Source organism: Ranitomeya variabilis, chromosome 8 (genome assembly GCF_051348905.1).
Source record: "Ranitomeya variabilis isolate aRanVar5 chromosome 8, aRanVar5.hap1, whole genome shotgun sequence".
NCBI lineage: Eukaryota > Metazoa > Chordata > Amphibia > Anura > Dendrobatidae > Ranitomeya > Ranitomeya variabilis.
Window position 1 is genome coordinate 56294077 of NC_135239.1, and position 23519 is coordinate 56317595.

General features: G+C 40.0%; 1 protein-coding gene across 2 annotated transcripts in view; it reads left to right on the forward strand.

The window, feature by feature from the left end:
• TGFBR3 (transforming growth factor beta receptor 3) overlaps nt 1-23519 on the forward strand; it is a 205387-nt gene that overhangs the window by 45545 nt on the left and 136323 nt on the right. For both annotated transcript variants that reach the window (XM_077278844.1, XM_077278842.1), the window contains exon 3: nt 14086-14270. In XM_077278844.1, coding sequence (XP_077134959.1) covers nt 14086-14270 — 185 coding nt within the window. The remainder of the gene's footprint in view (nt 1-14085; nt 14271-23519) is intronic.

Consider the following 23519-nt stretch of genomic DNA (forward strand, 5'->3'; position numbering starts at 1 on the left):
ATAAAAATTTGTATAAGGCTTTTATTTCCTAATACCAGGTATATTTTTAGGTTTTTTTTATTTACTCATGAGGATGATTAAACTTTTATATTTTCTGTTTTTAACATAAAAAAATAAAATATATATATATACATACAATATATACTGTATATATACATATGTACAGCGTGTGTGTGTGTGTACATATATATATATATATATATATATATATATATATATATATATATATATATATATATATATATATATCTTCACTATAGTAAGTGAAACTGCTTGATCACTGATAAAATACACAGCAATACTTTTGTGCCACAGCGTATTGTGTGGTCAGCGATCTCAATAAAGCCCTGTTGCCAGTAGCGTACCGGCATGGCAGACACTGCTTTATTACATGCCAGCCATCATAATACATTAGCACCATGCTAACGGAGGAAAATGGGGCAAGACAGATGCTCCCTCTAACTGTTTAGATGACATGGCCGCTATTGACTGAGGCATCTAAATGGTTAACCTGTTGCAATCAAAACTTGGTCTAATCATAGAAATTGTCAGTCCAAAATACATGACTTCTCACTTCTTTTTTTGTAGTTTTTCTTTAGCCACTCGTAGGTCATAAAAGGAACAGAAAACAGCATTATAAGTCAGCATGGTGGCTCAGAGGTTAACACACTTGCTTTCTAGCATTGGGGTACTGTGTTCAAATCCCACCAAGGACAATGCTGTATTTGCATGGATTTCTTTGAGTTTTTCCAGTTTTTTCCCACACTCTAAAGACATACTGATAAGGATTGTAGATTGTGAGCCCCAATGGGGTCAGTGACGATAATGTCTGTAAAGTGCTGCAGAATATGATGCCACTGTCACGGCTAGGAACTCCTAGAGTGAACCCGCAGATCCACGACAACGAACCTCCCACGGGTGAGCTGGCCAGGTGGACCACCCACTATACAGGGAGTGTTAGGGGCAGGCCCGAGGGAGACTATTGCCGCAGAAGCTGATACCCGGGGACAGGAAGTAGGAGCGGAAAAGAAGCAGCACTGAGTGTGACGAAGACACAGGGCAGATAGCTATGACAGAGACCAAGATCAGATAGAATATAGGGGACGCCCAAGGCGGACTGGGTATGGCGGTAGTATGGGACAGGCAGGGTACGGAGAAAACACAAGACAGGCAGGATGGCAGACAAACAGGGTTGGCAGTGAAAGACAGATGCACAGAACAAAGAATGGTATGGCGGACACACAGGACAGGCAGGGTATGACGGACGCACAGGACACAGCAAGGTACGGCGGACGCACAAGACTGAGCAAAGTACGAAGGACGCACAAGACAGAGCAAGGTACGAAGGGACCTGGGTCAAATGAAGACAAATGACAATCAGGCAAGGATCAGGGGAAAGGGTGTACCTTAAATACATGGTGTGCAGGAGGACTTCCGGGTCAGGATCCTCCAAACCATAGAGAATGACACAGAGGAAGTGCGCGTGCGCAGAGGGAGATGGAGTGCGCACGCGCAGCCGACGGACACCAGGAGGCTGCGGTGCATCAGGAGGAGAAGGGAGAATGCGCGCCTGCAAGAGGAGCACGCCGGAGAGGGGAAGTATGCCGGGAGGCGGAGCGGCAGGCGGGGTGGCAGGAGCGGCGGCGCCGTGACAGCCAACGCGTTAAAAGACACTATGATTTCTTCTATCGCAATTTGTGAGTTAAAAATGTCATCGTATTTCGCTTGAGTCCAAAACAATTGCCTTTGCCACACAAGTATATATTGTACTTGTGGTGATGAAAACATACACGAAATCCCTTTCTTAAACTGTTACTGTAACTGAAGATCATGATCAACCACAATAACATACTGGCGGGTAGTATATAAAATACAGCTGGTAATCATTACCTTTAATATACAAAATTGTTTCAGTGCCCGCTGAATAGGTACTCTGAATATCTGGGTATTCTCCAAGAATTAAAAGTACATTTAAGAAGAAAAAAAAAAAGTAAAAGATTTATCACTTGGGGAAATGTGTATGAGCTGCAGAATCCAGAATGTAAGATTTTCGACAACCCCCTCCCTCAGTTATTCCAGTTTCTCTCCTGCGGAATCTTTTGTTTATTACATTTGAGAGGCCTCTTCTGTTAAAGCGAGCTGGAAAAACAGAGCTTTGATTAATAGGAGCCGCCTGCAAGTATAGGAGATGACAGACTGCAAGCGCTGATGTCACGTTACCCAAACAATTGTGTATGCTGTCACCAGTGACCCAACGGTTACACACATTTTATAGTTTATTTATTGTAATCAAGAAATCATATGTGATTCTGAGATGGAAGCTACATCATAGGTCTCCATGTGCCCTTCCAAATGTTTAATAGTCTTAAAGGGTTTTTCCACGTTACAGGAAAGGTATCACCAATCGCAATAGGAGATCACACCGCTGACCCTGCTCCCCCTCTTTTAACAATTAACTTTCAAACACTTATTAGACAATTCAGTACAAAAGTTAGGCTCTGACCTTTATGGCTATGTACATGTGTTGTTTCCTGAAACAATAGGAAGTCAGGGCCCAATTAATAATAATAATAATAATAATAATAATAATAATTTTATTTATATAGCGCCAACATATTCCGCAGCGCTTTACAACTTATAGAGGGGACTTATACAGACAACAGACATTACAGCATAACAGAAATCACAGTTCAAAACAGATACCAGGAGGAATGAGGGCCCTGCTGCTCGCAAGCTTACAATCTATGAGGAAAAGGGGAGACACAAGAGGTGGATGGTAACAATTGCTTTAGTTATTTGGACCACCCAATTCACGTTGTTCACACAGGTCATGTTGAGGGGGCATGCTGGAGTTAGACACCTCTGAATGAATCTAGAGCATCTGATTAGTGGTGTGTGCCTGCGTGCACTATGCTAGAAAACTTACTTCAGTCAGGTACTGGAGTGAGATTTCTGGTCTAGGAAACGTCACACCTTATCTAGAATTAGACAAGCTGTGGCATCCTACCACACCCCCGTCTTGACCAAGCTCCAACAAAGTGGGCAGAGCTGGGTTGGGATGTGGGCGCCATGAAGGGCAGGATGCTACAGCTCGTCTAATTTACAAAAAAATGACAATTTTTTCAATGTGTCTTTAGGCAAATGAGCCATCAGTCAAGCAGGACTGGGTGGAAAATAGATCTGGAGTGACAAAAGCTTCAGATCTACCATAGCTCTCCAGCCTCATTTGCATATCAAGTCAATCGCTGATTTCTCAGTACTGGAGGAACAGACTGGCCATGTAAAGGTATTGCTGGACTTGTCTTTAAAAGAGCTACATGCACGTAAAAATAGTTTAGATGAGAAATCCTGCTGACAGATTCCCTTTAATAGCCATAGGGTTTCCACATACTGTCTTACATATTACAGGAACCATGGTAGATATGTTAGATACATTAGGATGGTTTTTTTAAGCTTAGTTCAGCATTTGAATTTTTTGGGCACATCTGTAGACAAGATGGCGAAATTGATCATGTTGAACCTCTACCCCATTCAGATGGTTGGTTCTCTGTAGAGCCTCGTTTCTTGAATTGTTGGGGGTCCCAGAAGTTGGACCTCTAGTGAACAGTAAGTTACCTCTTTTCCCATGGATAGGGGATAACTTACTATCTATGGAATACCCCTTAAAGACTTGTATCCCCAGAACCATGCAGTATAACTGTCTGATAATGTTGAGTAAATTGCTTTTTTGGAAAAATCTTGTATATGGTGGGATTGAAAGGAGTCAAGGACAAATCCAAAATAAATTATCCCATGTCTTCAGGAACCTATGCAAATCTGGTGCAATATAGCTGTAATGGGACTGATACCTGAGCACTTCCTAGCTTAAAATTTACAAGTCATTAGCAGCAGAAGTAAAAAAGTGCAGAATAAGCAAAATAACGCTATTAAAATCCCATCGCCTTGTAATTCAATTCTCTCTTGCTATAAAGAAAACAAATGTCTATCCGTTTGGCATGGACGTTTGTGCTTGAAACCAGAGCTTTCTTTAGGGGCTGAACATACACATTACCCTGTAACTAGGGGATCTGCATCATTTTTCTTCCAGAGTGTTTCTGCTGGTGACGCTTGCAATAATATAGACAGCAGGTTTTTCTTTGTTTTTAGATCCATGTGTGGAATTTGTGGTGCCGATGGGTTTAATCAGACCTCATTACTGAGTGACACATATGTCTAAGTCACCCTCGTCTTTAGTGGAGTGTCTGTCAAGTATTCTTTAACATAAATGACATCTGCACTTACACACATTGGCACTTACTCCATGGCGTATCTATGGTCACGTTCCCCAGGTGAGTGCTACCAGCTCATCTAGAAAATTAGTAAAAGTTTACGAATTCCTCTTGCAGATAAATTAGTGAGCTCTTATACTGTGTCAGATGGTAGAGGAATATAAATAAATGAATACTTAGTTCTACAGTAAATCTTTAGTCCAAAGTATACAGGTCAAACATTTTTCTAATTCTCAGGTCAATGTAGTCCAGACTATGCGAACCCATGCCGCTCGTAACTCGAAGGATATGTGCACACGGCATCTTTTTGAAGCAGAAGACGCATCAAGAAATGCCTGTGTTTTTTTCCCTCAAGCGTCTTTTCTGATGTCTCTTTGGACGTCTTTTGCTTTAGTTTTCCATTTTTTTTTTTTTTTTTTAATTGCATATAAGATAGTCATGGCTTCAAACCAGAGGTTGCCAGAAGAAGGGACAGATCACTTCTTTTAGCCACTTCACAGCTTTTGAATCTCGAAGCAGTTACAGAACATTTGTCACGGTTCCACCCCTCAGTATGTCTGGGATGTAATTACTGACAGCTCAGCATTTCAGTCTGGTACAGGGGTTTACTGAAGCTGTTAAAGTGTTGATTGACAGCTCTACTATCCACTCTAAGACTGGGAGACGTCGGCTGTCTCCAAGTGTTCATCATCCAAGGTGATTGCCATGCTACTTAACTGAGCTGTTTCTTCCAGAAGTACATTCAGCTACTATATGGTTTGTTTCCACTGTGCCTCTAGTTATGCATGTTGATCTTTCGTTGCCTGACCTTGGACCATTCTGACCATCGACCATTCTGACCATCCATCTGTTTAACCCCTTCTGCTCTGATCCGCTATCCTCCTGGTATTCTGACCTCGGAATGTTACCTGACTACGCTTTTGTCTCTTCCTTTCTTTTTATAACGTGCACTCATGTCTTCTGACCTTGGATTTCTTGACTATCCTGACTCACTGCTTGGCCGTGAAAAGTGACTAGCGTCACAATTTACACAGCAAGTCGTTTTGACATTGCTGTGCATATGGTCATTCTTTTTGGCATTTCTTTTAGCACTTTTTTAGGCAGGTTCCAGGTGGAATCCTCCTGAAAAAGACATTTGTGTCCATATAGTCTAAAGAGTTTGCTTCCTTTCCAAATGCACTCGTAGGCTATATTCCCACCATGAAGTTTTGGTGAGTTTTCTTTTTAAGCTGCGTATGTTCGAAAAAAGGCATATAAACTATTTTACTTAATGGGAGCAGAAGTAGTGCAGAAAGTCTGCAGCATCAAAAACTCACCAAAAAGTTATTCGTGGAAATGTAGCCTAAGAGGTTTCTTCCCTCACTCTTATCCTCTCTTAATTGGTAAATTCTAGATCCTTGTTAATTGATTCCCAGGCCTTAAGGGCAATGTTAGAAATTAACCTATTGTTCATTGCAAGTTTTTTTTGTTAAAGATATATTTTATTTAAATTTTATAAAAAAAAATCCTGATTTATTCAGTATTAAGTAGAACCACGTGCAGAAATCCCCACACTTACGTGCTTGGTTGCTAAGGTTATAAATGGTTGTCTGAGGAATGTTCTGCTACACTGAATGCCATTTTGCATGCTAATCTTCAAGATCCACTGCTGGCAGCTCCTTTTGCAATTGCCAGCTACCCCGTGAAAAAGCTGGTTTGTATCAGCAATACACGTAGGGATAATTTTACTGTCCTAGAATTATTGAAACATTATTTATTTATTTTGCTCATTTATATAGCACCATTAATTCCATAGTGCTTTACAAACATTATTGGCACTGGCCACATTGGGGCTCACAATCTATAATCCCTAACAGTATGTCTTTGTGGCATAACCTAAATTAACAAACTATCCTATACTCTTTGCTCCATATCCTAACTAGTTTACTCCTGTAATTTTTCTGCTATTATCATACTATCACTGACATTTTTTTATAGCATACATGTAAATATTTGTACTCTTGATTTACTTGGATACCCTTCCAGGGTGTATCATAGGTGAGGTCAGATTTAAGGATAGATTTATTTTACTAGATTTTCATTCCATTTCTATTGTAGTTGTCCATGTGGTAGCATGTTGACTTTATCATGAGTCATGGTTATGCAATTTATCTAACACACATTTTTTTTTTTTTTTAATCATGTCTGGTTTTCTCATAAGTTAATAATCAGTGATGAGCAAACGTGCTACGATAAGGTGTTATCAGAGCATGCTTGTGTTCTAACCGAGTGTCTTCGGCATGCTCGAAAACTATATTTGAGTCCCCATAGCTGAATGTCTCACGGCTGTTCGACAGCTGCAATACATGCAGGGATTGCCTAACAAACAAGCAAGCCATAAATGTGTTGTGGCTGTCGAATGACAATGAGACATGCAGGCGCGGATATTCAAACTTATTTTTCAAGCACTCCGAAGACACTCGAACATGCTCGGATAATGCCTTATCCAAGCACGTTCGCTCATCACTATAAATAATGTGTCATTGAGATGGATCATTATTTTCTCTTCTTCTTGATAACTACATATACTTGCACCAGACACTTGCGCACTCTTTTGAAAATTTACCGCACACGCCATAGAACAATGATTGGAGACACTTTGGGTTTCATGCAATTGACTTCACAATAATACCTCCGAATGCACTAGACGCACCACCAGGACAATCAGGATAGAAAAAAGTCGTGCTAATGGCACAAAAGAAACACCACATAAATGTAAATGATAAAGAAATCTGCTCCACTCTTGAGTTTGTTGGCAAATATGAACATACATTATTATAGTGCAAAGGACCTTCCCAAAGCTTCCATGAAGTTCTCTGTATATCTGTTGCTGAGTGCCTTTACCACACCCTTGTTTCCGCTTGGACTATTTCATGTTGTGCATAACCGTTTTTTTTCTAGATAAATGAAAAAAAATCCATTCAGTAAAGAAAAAAGCTAGTTTGGTTCCACTCTGTTTCCTCCAGGACATTTCATAATAAAACATTTGATGGACTCAAGTCAAACAACACGTCACCTAACACATTTGTTATTATAAGTGATGGTCCTGGATTCTGTTCTCCATATGGTAGAAACCTTGTTTTTCCCTTCCCCTAGGCAAACTGAGCTATTCCCTATCATATCAATCCTCTCCTAAGTTAGATTAGTCATGCCGTAACTATACATTTACTCTATTGATTATGTTTTAAACAGACAAAAAAAAAGAAAATAGAATTTTGGCAGAGAAAATACAACATTAATTCAGCCAGAAATATGGAAAGGTTTAGTTTTAGACACCATTTATGCTATTACTATAAAATTCTTCTTTTTAGAACATTTAGAGAGGAGCTGTATGAATTGTCTTGTATAGGAGATGTCTGTTTTTGAGTTAATAGCGAGGGAGCCATGTTCATGACCTCATTGATTAGCTACAGATTCGATCAGCGACGGAGTGCCCCTGGAGGACCCAGGTTGCCTGTGAATTACACAGCTCTTGTGTAATGCTTTATTTCACCTTTGGGGGCACTGCAGAGGAAATTAATACTTGTACTGGAATGTATTATGGATTACATCTGGCTGCTATTGGTTGTAGCCCCCTGTTGTCATTTTACCTTAAAGGCTTTCTCCTGAGTGGACAAACCTTTTAAATTGAAATATAGAATTCTCTAGTTTTAAAAAGATTGTCAAATGCCTTTTTTTTTTAAAATAAAAATAGCATTGATTATGCATTGATTATAAAGATAGTTCAGGTATTACTGTATATCTATCTGGCACTAGTCCTTTTAAAAAAAAAACACTACAGTTGGGTACTCAGAGCCTAAATTGGTTCCTTACAAGGATAAAAAAAAAGTGCAATGAGCAGGATAGTACATTAACCCCTTAGCACATATATACGTAACTGTACGCCCATGCTGGGGTTTACAAGTGTGGAGGGGGCTTAGGAGCTGATCTCAGTCCAGATGCTGTAGATGTTGGCCATGTTACACAGCCGGCATCTGTCTCTAACAGCAGCTGAGCTCCGATCAATGTCCGATCACAGCTCCCTAAAAAAAATACAATAAGTGTCATATGTAGTCGTAAAACACAGAATGTCATATGTTGTCCAGAATGGTATCTATGAAAAGGCCAACCCACCACTCAAAAAACATGTCCTCCTATAGCTTCAACGATGGAAAAATAAAAACATTATGGGTCTTGGAAAATGGTGACTCAAACAAAAATTATTATTATTTTTTTTTTCAAGCTTCTGAATTTTGTTTCTTCAACATTTAAATTTAAAAAAAAAATCTATGCAAGTTTGGTATCGCCAATATCGTACTACTCGGGGCATTATCTTGATAGGTAACTTATACCATATAATGAATGCCCTAAAACCAATGGCAGAATTACACTTTTGTATTATTTTCTTCCAATTTGGAATTTTTTGAATATCTGCTATAATAAACTTCTGAAAAATCTCTGTCTGTACGTTACCTGAAAAGCCAAATTTGTCACTGCGTCTCAAGCTGGAGAATAAATTTGGCACATCTCTAGACATTTTTCTTTACGCTTAGGCTGGGATCACACATGCGAGAAATACGACCGAGTCTCGCATGTTAATACCCGGCATTGCCGCCTGCACTCCGGAGCGGAGCGTGCAGCTCCATGCATTGCTATGCAGCCGCACGCTCCGCTCCTGAGTGACGGCGGTAGTGCCGGGTATTAACATGCGAGACTCGGCCGTATTTCTCGCATGTGTGATCCCGGCCTTACACAACCTATTGATCATCAGCCTTAGCAAATCTGCCCCAAACACTTTTGTAAAATCAAATATATAAATGAGCAAAGTGATTGGACCAATTAGATCAGTTATTATGTATCTCATTAATTACTTTTAGAAGAAAAAGTGACCCTCACTCTTTCCTAATGTTTTGATGAATGTGACCGATCTCAATTATTGTCCCCCTTCCTTCTGAGACTTTGTACACCTTTCCTTGGAGACTCGGGGTTATCTATTTCTCATTGACATCACTGTGGCTATCATGTGCTTTGTTTTATCGGTGCACTTACTCAAATATTGGCACACGTGATGTGACATTTTCGGAGATTTGGTTTTGGAAAACAGGAGATAGACTTGTTTTTAAACAAAATGTTTTGCACTGAACGCTGTATTTTACAAATACAACAAATCCCGAGAACGTGGCGTTGTGGTTTACTTTGGGTCTGATACAGGTACAATATCAATATAACAGGTCACTGCTCAATTTGAAATAGACTTTATAAATAGGCTTTTTGTTTGCTTTTTGATAAGCTCACACTTGTAACAGTTGGCGTCACAGGCGTTACATAAGTTCTTATATTGTCTTTACAAATAAATACTGACGGTCTTATTATAGATGTGCATGTGGATATATATGTGTATGTATGGATAAATATTTATAGACACCATATTTATTGGGTTTTGGCGGATCATCAGACACAATTTTGCGTAATCACAAAGCTTAAAAGTTTAAAATGAATTTAATGAGTTATTTTACTATTGAGTAAAGCCTGGGGTCCAGGTACGGACTGGGGCTGAAATTCAGCCCTGGCATTTGAAATCACACAGGCCCATGGTGTTCCAGTCCCCGAGTACCGGATGGGGATATATTACTAATATTACCCTGGATGGTGGAAAGAAAGATTTGCTACAAGACCAATTCACCGTCACAACTCTTAACAGTATGGGTATCTTCAGACCACAGATTCTGCTAACAACGTAGCAGACAAGGCAACCCACAACCAGACAGGCCCTTCTGGCATTTGCCAGAATTGCCAGATGGCCAGTCCGGCCCTGCTGGGGTCCATGTGTGCCCCTTACAAATTACAGATTCATTTGACACCACTACCTTCCCAAAATAATGATCAAGCAGAAGTACTCTAAGGCTTTGTTCACATGAGATAAGTCATTTCCATTGTTCTAGAAGACACGCACATCATCCAACAGACCCTAATATCATCCAGTGGACTACTGAATATAGTGCAGTTTGTTGGGTTTTGTTCACATTATTTATATTTTTGTTGGACAAAATAGCACAACTTTTGTCTATTAGTTTTGGCCAGATTTTCAAACATACGTGAACAGTGCCTAATATGTTGTGCCCAAATGTAAAGAATAGAAGACAGCCTTTTGGTAGGCACTATAGTGCTTAAAAAGTGTGTGTATCTACCCCTCTATCGAGCTTTGGCTAGCTAGCTGCAAATGAGGCCACCTGAATTTGTTGGGTTGGCCACAGTATTAAGCTGGCCATACAGATATGCTAGCTGACATCTGAGCTCTAATTCGGCTATCACTTATGTCTTCTGACTCCCGCATACACCTGAACATTTGACTTGCCCAAGTGTTCATGTGTTTTCAAAGGGGAGAGCAGAGCAAGCAGCTGCCAAATGGCTCTTGCAGTGGCTTATCTTCTGAAAAACAAAAAGTGTTGGGTCTTAAAATTCCTAATCCTTATCTCTACAGCATCATTTTCCAGGGAATAATCAGAAGACCCCCCCATACACCTTAGACTGGCAACCAATCCCGCCAATATCAACTGGTTCAGACGACTTTAATCTAATGTGTATGAGAGCCTTTAGACTCGTTCTAAAATGGCTAATCTTTTAACATTTGGAAGTAGTATTTTTTTGTTTTGGTTTTTATTTTTCTCATTTCCCCTCTGAGTGCCTTAAGCTTTAAATTCTGATCTATAAAGCAAATTTGATAGTGTTGGGTCTCACTGTATTTACATTGTACGACGCTGTACTACTAGGGTGGTGGGATTGGTGGCCAGCTGAGACCAAACAGTATGGAAGTGGCGATGAGATGATGTATGGACCCTTTTGTGCTGTGTATTCACCATTGTTTATTAAACTAATGTGCATTATTTTTTTGTTATATTTTCTATACTGGATCTTCTTTACAATTGTGCTAACTTTGCAATGTGTGTACGTTGGCTTACGTCAATGTAGATCATCTCTCAAATAGGATCGTACCTAAAGTCATAGGTTATAATGGTGGAGGAAAGAATTTTGTACAGGGCTTTGGATTTCATTGGTTTACATTATGGTTTCTTAATTCTATTAAACCTTTTACCTACATAGCTGATAATATTATTATAAGGGTATTTACATAGCTGGTACTTTTCGAAATACTCGATCATGTGGTTTTCTTTTTCTTAGTACATCTTGTTTTTAGATTAAGATGGTGCTGAACATTGACCATAGTTAATCATTCTTCCTTAAAAAAAACTTTATTTTTCTTTTTGTTTTTCCCTGATACTGAATTGAAAAAATAATAAATGATAACATTTTGGAACTTGCATATTTATTTCCAGACTGTAACGTTTGTTACTTGTCAATATGAATCTAAACAGTTTGGAAACCTTCCTATGATTTTTTTTGCATACATTTCCTGTAATTTTCCAAGAATATGTCTGTAGGGCCCCGTGATTTATCCATCAAGAAGCAGAACTCGAGTATCCCCTATACATTTTCGCTTACACATACATCAGTCTTGTCCACAACTTTTCCTGTAATTTAGAGGCAGTTACAGCCGCTGATGGATCTCAGCAAGGGACCCATTCCTTTTCCAAACCCAAGAGCATATTTCCCCAGATTACTGTTTAAACATTATGATCAGACTAATACTTTTTGTTGCTCAATGTTAGAAATCTGTGCTTGGTGAATGGTATTGCATTGAACTTAGTGTTAGGGTATGAGCACACAACGTTTTTTTCAGGTGGATTTCGCCTAGACCCCACCTAAAGAAGTGCCAAAAAGAATGAATATATACATATGTGCAGACTACACAGCCCTGCTGAATACAAGTGAATTGAGCGAGGTTACGCATGTCTAGTCGGAATGTGTCCAAAAGTATACAAGTATGCGGTTTGTGTGCTGTGAGGATACAAAAATCTGCAGTCCCATAAAGTGACTGTAGACTAAAGCTATGTGCACACGTAGGAAAAGAGGTGCAGAATTTTCTGCACAAAATCCGCATTTCCTGGCAGAATCCGCAGCCGCGGATTTTGTGCGGAATTGATGTGGATTTTGTGCGGATTTTCAGCGGTTTTTGAATCTGCGGAATTTTAACATGGAGGGGTGCAGAAAAGCTGCAGATCTGCACAAAAGAAGTAACAAGCAAGTGAGAGAGAAAAATGACATTGCTGCCAACATGTGTGACATGTCATACATATATATATAATAACACTGATTAGGGAGCAACCTCAGTAGTACTGAAATGTGGATACTATCATCATCGAAAAAACTGTTCTCGCCAACCTAATACATAGCTGGAGAAAACATCACAATAATTATACATTACCACGGTATATACAAAACATATTGCATAATAAACATAAATGTGTGAGGACTCCCAGGGAAAATGTCATCCACCCCGACGCGCGTTTTGGCATAAGGGGCATACCCTGAGATTGCAATGGTTCTTTCCAATGCTTCCTGTGATGGAGATGCTTGACAATTCTCCCAAAACACCCAAGAGACTCCCCGAAAAGGGACTACCTCCCGGTTTCCCTGTAAGAGTTTGCAATCCTCTTAAATGGCATATAAACCTCCCTCAAGGCAGGGTTTCCCAACATTTCAATTATTGTGACTAAAAGCCCTGGATTCCAGATATGCATACAGGGAGCAGAAATATGTTGTGGATAGGGTTTGATTTGTGAAAGAAGTGTGGTCTGTAAAAATGTGTAATACTTGGTAAGTATGGGTATCCTTTAAAATGGTCTAAAATCCAGACACAATGGATTCAGTCATTACAATTGTTAATCAGATTGTCTACAGTATAGTTCTGCCTCAATGTGCTTTTTATTTTTATTTTTTAATAAATCACTGTTTAATGTGCTAACTGTTTCCAAAACTTTTTTTTCACTATTCCTAATGCAAACCTATATCTGAACATTTTTATTTTAACCATCACGGTGACACCCAATTTCATCTTGTGTCCCACCAACAATTTTGTTGGAGACCACTAAATACATTCAATTTAAATGGTAGGAAGTGTAATCATGTTCTTTGTTAATTTGAAGACACATGGATTTCAATACTATAAGTTGTCTTGACTTTTTAAAGAGGTGTGGTCTGTAAAAGTTTGTAAAATGTTATAAAAGTTGGTAAGTCTGGTTCTAAGTTTGAAGACACATGGATTTCAGTACTATAACTTTTTAAATTGTGGTGACATAGATGACAGAACTCCAGTCTTCAAGGTACAGACCTCAAACCCAACCTCTTACATGTATTTCCAGTTTTATACTGAACGGTGAATCAAATTGAGTTTTTCCTTCTTACTCCAAGCATTTCACAATGGCAGGGTTGTGGTGGATTCCTGTAATAGGGAATGGTACTAGACTGGTAATTAGTGATGAGTGAACGTGCTGGGATAAGGTGCTACCCAAGCATGCTCAGGTGCTTAACCGAGTGTCTTCGGGGTGCTTGAATATTATGTTCGAGTTCCTGTGCCTGCATGTCTCGCAACTGTTCGACAGCCGCAACACATGCAGGGTTTGCCTAACAAACAGGTAATTCCTACAAGACACGTAGCCGTGGGGACTGGAACATATTTTTCGAGCATGCTGAAGACTCTCGCTTAGCACTCGAGCAAGCTCTGATAACACCTTATCTGAGCACATTTGCTGATCACTACTGGTATATCCACAGTGCAGTTTAGTTTCTGTTCTTCTCCACATCCTACTTGCAAATTGTGATATTTAAATCATAAAGTGATGGCCTCTGTTGTATTATAGTCGAGTCATTGTCCTTAATGTTTCCTCTCTGTGTATTATAGGTCCTGTCCCTAAAGCTACATGTCTGCTGTCACCTGTTACTGAAGATTATCCTGTCCAAGCTTTTCTGGAAAGCTACAATATTTTATCTGGATGCGCAAGTAAAGGAACAATAAGTCAACCCCAAGAGGTTCATATCATAAATCTGAAATGTGTGGAGGAAGACCCCTGTCGTAGTGAGCACGAGGTATGTATGATTTACAGTACAGAGTAATCTGCTTGCCAGTGTTTCCTGGAAGCAGAATATTATACGCTTGTCTATTGTGTTAGTATGCCATTACTATCACTGCTGCTGATCCCGTTACTGATAGCACATCCTGTACTGTGTACACAGCAGTTCTTTATATAAAGCATTGCCATGTGCAAGTGTCTACCGTATAGATATACAGTATGGATAGTCATCTTATTCTTGATATAGATTGTACAGTAATCCCTATGGTGTATGAGGCCCCCCGACACTGTTTCAGGGTCCCCCACAGTAACCACCACACTGTATGATACCACAGTGGATCAGTGGATAGCACAGCAGCCTTGCAGCGCTGGGCTCCTGGGTTCAAATCCCACCAAGGACAACATCTGCAAGGAGTTTGTATGTTCTTCCCTTGTTGTGTGGGTTTCCTTGGAGTTTTCAGGTTTCCTCCCACACTCCTAAGGCTGGGTTTACATTGCGTTAATGTGTGCACGCTAACGGACAGCGTTGCACGGCGAAAATGTCGCAATTAACGCCGTGCAACGGGTCCGTTAGCGTGCCCATTGACAGCAATGTAAATTTCTCATGCAGCGCATCACTAGCGCGTGCCTTTTTTGGCTCGCGCTAGTGATGTGCCGTTCTTCTGTGACGTGCCTCGGACGCTGCTTGCAGCGTCCGCGGCGCGCCCGAGGTCCGTTCCTCGCTAGTGCAGATCGGGGATCTGCGCTAGCGGGGACACCGAACGCGGACCCTAGGGAAGCATTGCGTTAGCGCAACCCGCTAGCGCTATGCGCTAAACGGATTGCCCTAACGCAATGTGAACCTAGCCTTTGACATACTGATAGGGAATGTAGCATGTGAGCCGCAATGGGGACAGTGATGATAATGTGTGCAAAGCGCTGCAGAATAAGATAGCGGTATATGAGCAAAGCATAATACATAATACCCCAAGTTTTAATGAAAATAAAAAAACATCATATACTCGTCTAATCCACTGTCCTGATGACTCCACCTGCAAGGCTCATGCAGACAATGAGCTGTCATTTCGCCGGCGACACCTAAAATTATTCTCGCTATTCACTTTCTATTATTCTCACTTTATGTACACTTATTTAGTTGTACTCTCACTTTATGAACTTATTAGTACTCCCGGTTTATGCACAACTACTAGTAATTTAACTTTATACAAACTTATTTACTAGTACTTTATGCACACTTACTAGGACTCACTTTTTGTACGCTTAGTAGCACTATCTCTTCATGTACCCTTATTTAATAATTCAATACATTTATTATGACCCTACCATATATAGAATCATAGAATGGTAGAGTTGGAAGGGACCTCCTGGGTCATCTGGTCCAACCCCCTGCTCAAAGCACTAAGTCATCCCAGACAGATGTCTGTCCAGCCTCTGGTTGAAGGAGAACTCACCACCTCTTGTGGCATCCTGTGCCACTCATTGATCACCCTCACTGTCAAAAAGCTTTTTCTAATATCTAATCTGTGTCTCCTCCCCTTCAGTTTCATCCCATTGCTTCTAGTCTTTCCTTGTGCAAATGAGAATAAAGATGATCCTTCTACAATGTGACAGCCCTTGAGATATTTGTAGATGGCTATTAAGTCTCCTCTCAGTCTTCTTTTTTTAAGCTAAACATTCCCAAATGCTGTAACCGTTCCTCATAGGACATGGTTTGCAGACCGGTCACCATTCTGGTCGCTCTTGTATGACCCTCTTTTTCATGCACATTTTCCCTCACTACTGGAGACTGCTAAATACTAGTATTATTATATATAGTGAAAGCTCTCCGGTAGACCACCTCTTTGAGAAGATCATCACATATCTAGTCCTTCACACATCTAGTTCTTCTATGACTTTGAATTGTCCTATCTTCTATGAATATGAACCTCTGCCCTGAAAGGTCCATCCCATAGAAGGTGATTTCTTACTGCAATTTTGGGTGGCTTTCTGAAAGGGGTTTCACTGTATCTATCACAGCCCCAGTACATTGAATACACATACACACCTTGTTGCTGCTTACCCGGTGTATCCAAAAACAGAGTTTCAGGAGATGCAGCTCCCTGCACCACCCGTTATCTCCTACTGTAGATGTGACCCCCTCCTAGGTCTCAGGCTCACAGGTGGTCTGAGTCTTGACCCAGGGCAATGATGTAAACCCTCCGGGACTCTGATGTCTTATTCTTGCACCAGCATCTCGGCCAGTTCTGTAGACAGCAGATTATGTCTCCCTGCTGTACCAAAGAGCTTGACTGTATTGGTGTGCTGCGCCACCGCCAGCTAACACACAATAGATGGTCGGCCAGTCCTGCTCAAATTGAACTGCCTGGCTCACTGTAGTCCAATGTGTATGTCCAGCTTTAGATTACGTGTTAATATCTTGTAAGTGGACGGACATTACAGATCTGGGCGTTTTAGTCCATTTTTCTCCCAAAAAGGAGAGGACTGAGCATTGAGAACCAATTAGGAAATTAGTTATGATAGCTGATTTGTTTTGGGCTTTCCTGACAATTAAACTTCTATCCATTTGTCGATCAATCAAATAAATCACATTGTTGGGTAATCTGGCACGTTTCTGGTACCATTGACACCACATTATAGGAATGTTTCTTATTTTGAAGGCTGGTCATCTTTAAGAGGCCATGTTCATGTTCGAAGTACGACTTAACTAAATGTGTTGCAGATTACGGCTTAATGCTCCAGGCAACTTGCCACGATTGCTATAAACAAATATTTAAGTTCAAATTCTTTCACCCTTGCGATGCAACGTTAGTTATATCTTATGGAGGTTGCATTTTCCCTCTGGTCTCTTGCTGACTGCAGCATTTTGAATGTGAAGAATAATTGCTCATATGAGCAGGGTTCACAGAGGGAGGGCAGTAAAGAATTTTATTATGCTGGCCGCAGACTGTTGACTGCTAATTCCTCTCTTTTCTTCTTTAATCTTAATTGTCTTTACAAATTGTAGAAAAAGTCTGATTAATATTGTAAATCAGTTTAATTTGTGTTAGCAGTGAAATGCGGTACGGAAACCATACCGCCCCCATAACCTTTAGGCTGGGTTCAGACGAGGGTATAAAAAAGGACCAATTTTCACACAGAAAAAACAAACAGACCATTTTCATCTGTATTGTCACTCGTATCTCATCCAAATGTCTTTTTTCACATCCATACTAGAGTTGAGCGAATTTCTTCGGGTCCCCGCTTATTCGGCAAGCTATAGCGCTTACCGAATAAGTTGCAGAGGGAACCCGGATACATGGAGCGCGCTGGCTGATCGGCGCCGCAGCTGCATAAATCGGTGCTGTCACTGTCACAACACATGCATGGAGAGCCCAACACACAGGCTGTCCATGCATGTGCTGTGACAGTGACACAGCCGCGACACATGCAGCTGCGGCGCTGATCAGCCGGCGCGCTCCATGTATCCGTGTTCCCTCTACAACTTATTCGGTAAGCGCTATAGCTTGCCGAATAAGCGGGGACCCGAAGAAATTCGCTCAACTCTAATCTATATGACATCTGTTTTTATACATCAACCTTTAAAAATATTTCCAAGTACAAATACAGTTTCCAGTGTTAATAATTGCAATGTATCAGTAAAAATTCGATGATGCACAGATGATCCATATGGGACCTATAGACATAAATTGGAAATACGGAAGAGAACAGTGCATGACCATCATCTGAAGTGCCAGTGTGCTCTAGCTGGATGATGGGATTTTAACAAGGGCATCAGACATATGTATAATGTGAAAAATGTAATGATTAATACAGAAAACAGATCCCGAGTGGCAGCACAGCATATTACTAAGATATCACCTATATAAGGACTTGTTCAGACGAGCTTTTTGAAATATCACAATTTCTTTTTACAAGTCCGCTCCAGTACCCTAGTGGAGTACAAAATCTGTCTAATTTTATTTTTACACAGTTTAAAACTAACATGCAACATTTTAAAGGATCGGATGACCTTTTCTTTGAAAAAGGTAAAAAATATTGTAAGCCAAAAAAACCCCATATTTAATTATGCATAAAATTCCTCAATTGACATGCTGCATTTTGTAGAATTTTACCCAAAATTGTTATATATATTTTGATATTGCAATCTGTATTATGAAGCAATTAGAAATCTTGCAATTTTCACGTTGGCCAATGATGGGGCTACTCTAGACTCATACTTCCTGTTAATTCAGGAAATTTACATATACATTAGCAGAAATTAACAAAATATGACCCTATCTTTTGTTTGGAAGCATCTAATGAGCGTGTGCAATGGTCATTGTGAAGAGAGAGGGAGTTGATTATCTGTGATTATCACCTTCTATGATACTGAACCCTGTGTGTATAGAGATTTTACCTGTCATTGTAATCCTGACTATGATGATAATGAGACGTCTGAAAAGTCTTCTGTAACGAACAGGATCTATGAATCTAAAATGTGACCAGTGTCAGAATTGGAAGAGTTCTCATTTTGTGTTTTAAAAAGTAACACTGAAAAAAAAAAAAGGACTTGACAAAAAAGAAAAAAATTGAAGCGATAGGTCATATTTTGATGATAAATTCTCTTTAACAAATCATCAGCATTGTAAGTAGGGCGAGGTCAGAGAGAATTTTAATCTATAAATGTAAATAGTGAATGTCTCCCGTTGCTGACAGTTTCTTGAATATTGTGAGGACTATAATCACAGTTGCATTTGCAGAACTTTTCATCGTGCGATGATTGATCTCTATTTACATAAAGCTGGACAACCCTTCCAAGTCTGTCCACCAGTCAGCTTTTCATTCCTTTTAGGTTTTCTTTACTTTTTAAAGGAATTTTCCAGATTTACTCATTGTTGGGACTATGCTTAGGCTAGATCATTAAGTTTTGATCAGTGGGGCTGCAACTTGCACTTCATTGTATCACACAGGCGTTGTGTCGCATCTGTATAGTGCTTGGAACTGCAGTTCGGTCCTTGTCCAAGATGAGCAGACGCGAAGCACTGCAGCCTTTTTATTGTGCTGATCCATGGGGCTCCATCGTCAGATCCCCATAAAGGAAAAAATTGCTGTCTATCCTGAAAATAAACCGGGAATGTTTTAAGGATTGTCCAGCACACAAAAATTGAGCTGTATTTTCGACAGGAAATACCCTTACTCGAGCAATGATTGGCCCATCTAAAAAATAGGAACAGGAAGAAGAAACCCTTGAGGACTGAGTTATCTTCGGAACAGTATCTGGGGGATCGGTGAGGATGAGCATCTTTTCTTTTCTTTTTTTTTAGCCAATGTGAATCCTTTGAAAAGTAATTGTTACCCACTGGTCACCCCCTTCAAGTCGAAGAGAACCTTTTTAATCTAAAATAATCCATTTTGCTAGAGTGCAGTCGATATTATTACAGTCGATTTTATTACTTTAAACCCCCCTTTTTTAACCTCTTTAATTTTCTAATGAGTAGCCTAGTTTATAAAGCCATCAAGGCTGTTGTTTGCTTATGTCTTGCGTATCTTGAACTCTCTCATCTGTCATTACACTCTCCCATTTCCTGTTCAACAATATACCTTTCCAGAAAGCCCTTACAAGAATAGACTTTTGTTGTAAGAAGCTTGTGTCCAGAATTACCTCTTCCTGCGTTCATCTTTTGCTGCTGTATAGAAGCATTCATTAGGCACCATAAACCCCCAACCTCTTCCCTTTCCTTGTAATACAATACTCCGAAAAAGATTGCAAAATAGTCCAGGAAACCCCAGAGATCTACTGGTGGCAGCAATGAAAAATAGGATGATAAACAACCAGAGCAGGACCACAACTGTATTTTTGGGATAAGGTATTTTATCCCATATCGAATGTTATCTTTCTGATCCTTGCAAAAGTTAATGACCTCCATGACCTTTTGGCTTGGACAGAAATCAATCCCACTTCATGTTGAAAACAGATAAGTGGTTTCCTGATGTCTGCTGGCTCTAGCAACCCGGGACGTGCGCCTGTTTACAGCAGAATACCTTGATCTGTTTGTAGCCTGAAAATAGACTTGATGTGTTCTGGTCACAGGATATTTTGCTTGTTTGCAAGGTGTTAGTTGACATTAAAATCTGATATTGTTAAAACACGATAAACTATTTGGATTCTTCTTTATGCATTTGGTTTGACTTTTTTTTTTTAAACTTTGTCTTCAATGCATAGAATAAGTCACATTCTAGAAATAACAGCCAAGTAGTAGAATTACTGGAGGCACAAACCATTGTGGCCATACAGATGATGAGGGATAGTCCACTCTTTTTGAATGTATATGGATACACCTAAATAAAATGGGAATGGTTGGTGATATCAACTTCCTGTTTGTGGCACATTAGTATTAGATGGGTGGTGACCATGGCGGCCATTTTGAAGTCGGCCATTTTGGATCCAACTTTATTTTTTCCAATGGGAAGAGGGTCATGTGACACATCAAACTTATTGAGAATTTCACAACAAAAACAATGGTGTGCTTTTAATGAAACTTTATTCTTTCATGAGTTATTTACAAGTTTCTCTTTGTTTACAGCCATTGACATGTCGCAGAGGTTAACACGTGAGGAGCGGATAGAAATTTGGCACTAATGTGCCAAAAAACAGGATGTTGATATCACCAACCATTCCCATTTTATTTAGGTGTATCCATATACTGTACATGGCCCACCCTGTACATTAGAATGTAAGGTATAGAAATTCATTTTTCAGGTTCATATCTGTATATTCCAGAGCGATTTCCTACAACATGTTATTAGTTCTGGACGGTAGACTAAAAATCTGTAACCGAACATCAACCGAGAACTACGTTTCGAAACCTCATAAAAAGCGGTGGCAAAACAGAAGTTTTCAAATGTTTACATTTTAAACCAAGTTTAAAAAGTTGCAAAACAGGCTTTTCATCATCCAAGTTCACTCGAAAGTAAGCGACAGCAGCAAGGGAAGATGGACTGTAGACTTACCCAAGAGCTGGCTGCCAGCTCCAGAGCCAAAAAGATTCCACTGGCTTAATTGGCTGAAGGTTTCAACCCATTGATGGGACGAAGGAAAGATATGTTGGGATTTTCAGCACCATATCTTGGGGTCTTGTGCTAGTTGGGGAAAAAAAAACAGGGTCTCTTGTGCCACCGACTGGAAATAGTAGTCCTGGAAGTCAATATCATCACTTCAAAGAGAGGTGCAACATGACTTACCGGTAAGCTATAAAGCCAAACCATACAGTCATTTTGGACTTTTTGCCCATCATCAGTACAAAGTAGAAAACTGAATGGCTGGGTGAGAAGCCTTTAATGAGAGTCTACAGCCTAAAGATTCCCATTAAGGAGCCGGTAAGCTGGTATCTAATGCCAATAAGTCTTTCTACCCTTGCTTGGTGTGGTCTTCTCAAGGAATAATTTGCTCATTAAGACACTCTTTGACTTTTAGAAGAAGCTTAAGAAGGTTGTCAACTTCTGGACAACACCAGCTTAATCAGTTCAGAGGAATAATTTGCTCGTTAAGACACTCTTTGACTTTTAGAAGAAGCTTAAGAAGGTTGTCAACTACTGGACAACACCAGCTTAATCAGTTCAGAGCCCTAATTAAATGAAATCGATTGATACTCACCTCCTGCAGCGGCGCCATTCTAGCAATGTTGGTGCCGCCATTCCCAGTGAGTGACTTGTTGTGTCCCATGCAAGCTGCAGCCAATGAGCGGCTGTTCGCCAGCTGCAGATCAGATCAGGTGGAATATGGATGAGCAGTAGCTGATGAGTGGCTGTACATTGGCTGCAGTTTGCATACGGCACAACATCAGAGGAATGACACCACAGCAGGAGGTGAGTAACAATCATTTTTATTTTAATTGGGATCCTGAAATTTTTATTTTAATTGGGATCCTGAAATTATTAAGCTGGGGTTGTCCAGTAGTGGACAACCCCTTGAACATACCCTATGTGAATAACACATTTGGATAACAGTAGTTTATTACCAATGTTGTGTCTTAGATAAATACACCGTTTTTAGCATTTTTCATTTGTAGAGTAAGAACTCATTGTGTTCTGTTCCGTAAAAGAAACATTTGTTTAAAATATATTTTATGAAATTACATCAGAGACTAAATTCTAGAGAGGGGGTTAATAATAATCATTATAATCCTAATCCAATATCTTGTGGAAAAATTGACGGAGAACTGTAATTTTTCTTGGAATCCACCTCGTGAAGCCAACCAGTATCACTTGTTTTTTCCTTTACCTTCTTTTAACGTAATGTTCTTTTGGCATATGCCTACAGCACTCCAGGGTTCTAGACACTTCCAAGAAAACTTGGTTTAGTTTATTGCTATTGTTTAACCTAATACAATGGCATTATTATTCCTACACAGCAAAGTGCAATAAGTTATTGTGCATTTTAGGTTTTGGTTCAGTTTTTAGATAATCAACAAGTGAAGAACTTTACCTTTAGGGTCCGATTCATTATGACATTTGCACCTGTATTTGTCTCGTTTTTGATGTTTTTCACTTGGTTTTAATTTGCGCCTTATTCTTCTTTTAAACTGTACTTTTTAAAGTTTATTCTATATTTGTTCACGTGGTTTTTTTCTTTATGTTCACCATTGTGAGCAGGGTTTGGGGTTTCCAGATGTTTCCGTCTGATTCATCAATTGCGACTTTCTAAAAGGTCACAACATTTTTGTTCAAATGTATTCTAGTCCCCCTTGAGTGATTTTATTTAAAGGGAATTTGTCACCCCCGGGACGCATATAACCTATTACTATGGGCACACAGTTGATAGAATTGTTAAAATAGTCTTACTGTATGGCTCATAGCCGCGGTCTTATTGCTGAGAAATAGACTTTTAATCATTTATGTTCATTAGTTCTTCCAGGCTTCGGGGCATGAAGAAAACTCTGCCTCCTGTGTTAATTTGTGTACCACCCCCTCCCAAGTACCATACAGTGCCATGTGACTTGCAGTTGTGGCGCCGGAATCCCGTGCCTGCGCCCTGCAGTTGCGCTATTATTCATGCCTTTTCCGCCCTGCTATGGCAGTGACTCGCCTGTGCAGAAGAACAATGAAGCCAATGCCCATAGCAAGGTGTAAAAGGTATGGATAACAGCGGAAGTGCCGGGCGCAAGCGTGGAATTCCGGCGCCACAACGGCACGTCACATGGCACTATGACATGCATGGGGAGTCGGTATGCAAATTAACATCGAAGGCAGCGTTTTCTTCCAGGCACCCTACGCAAGGGAGATGACA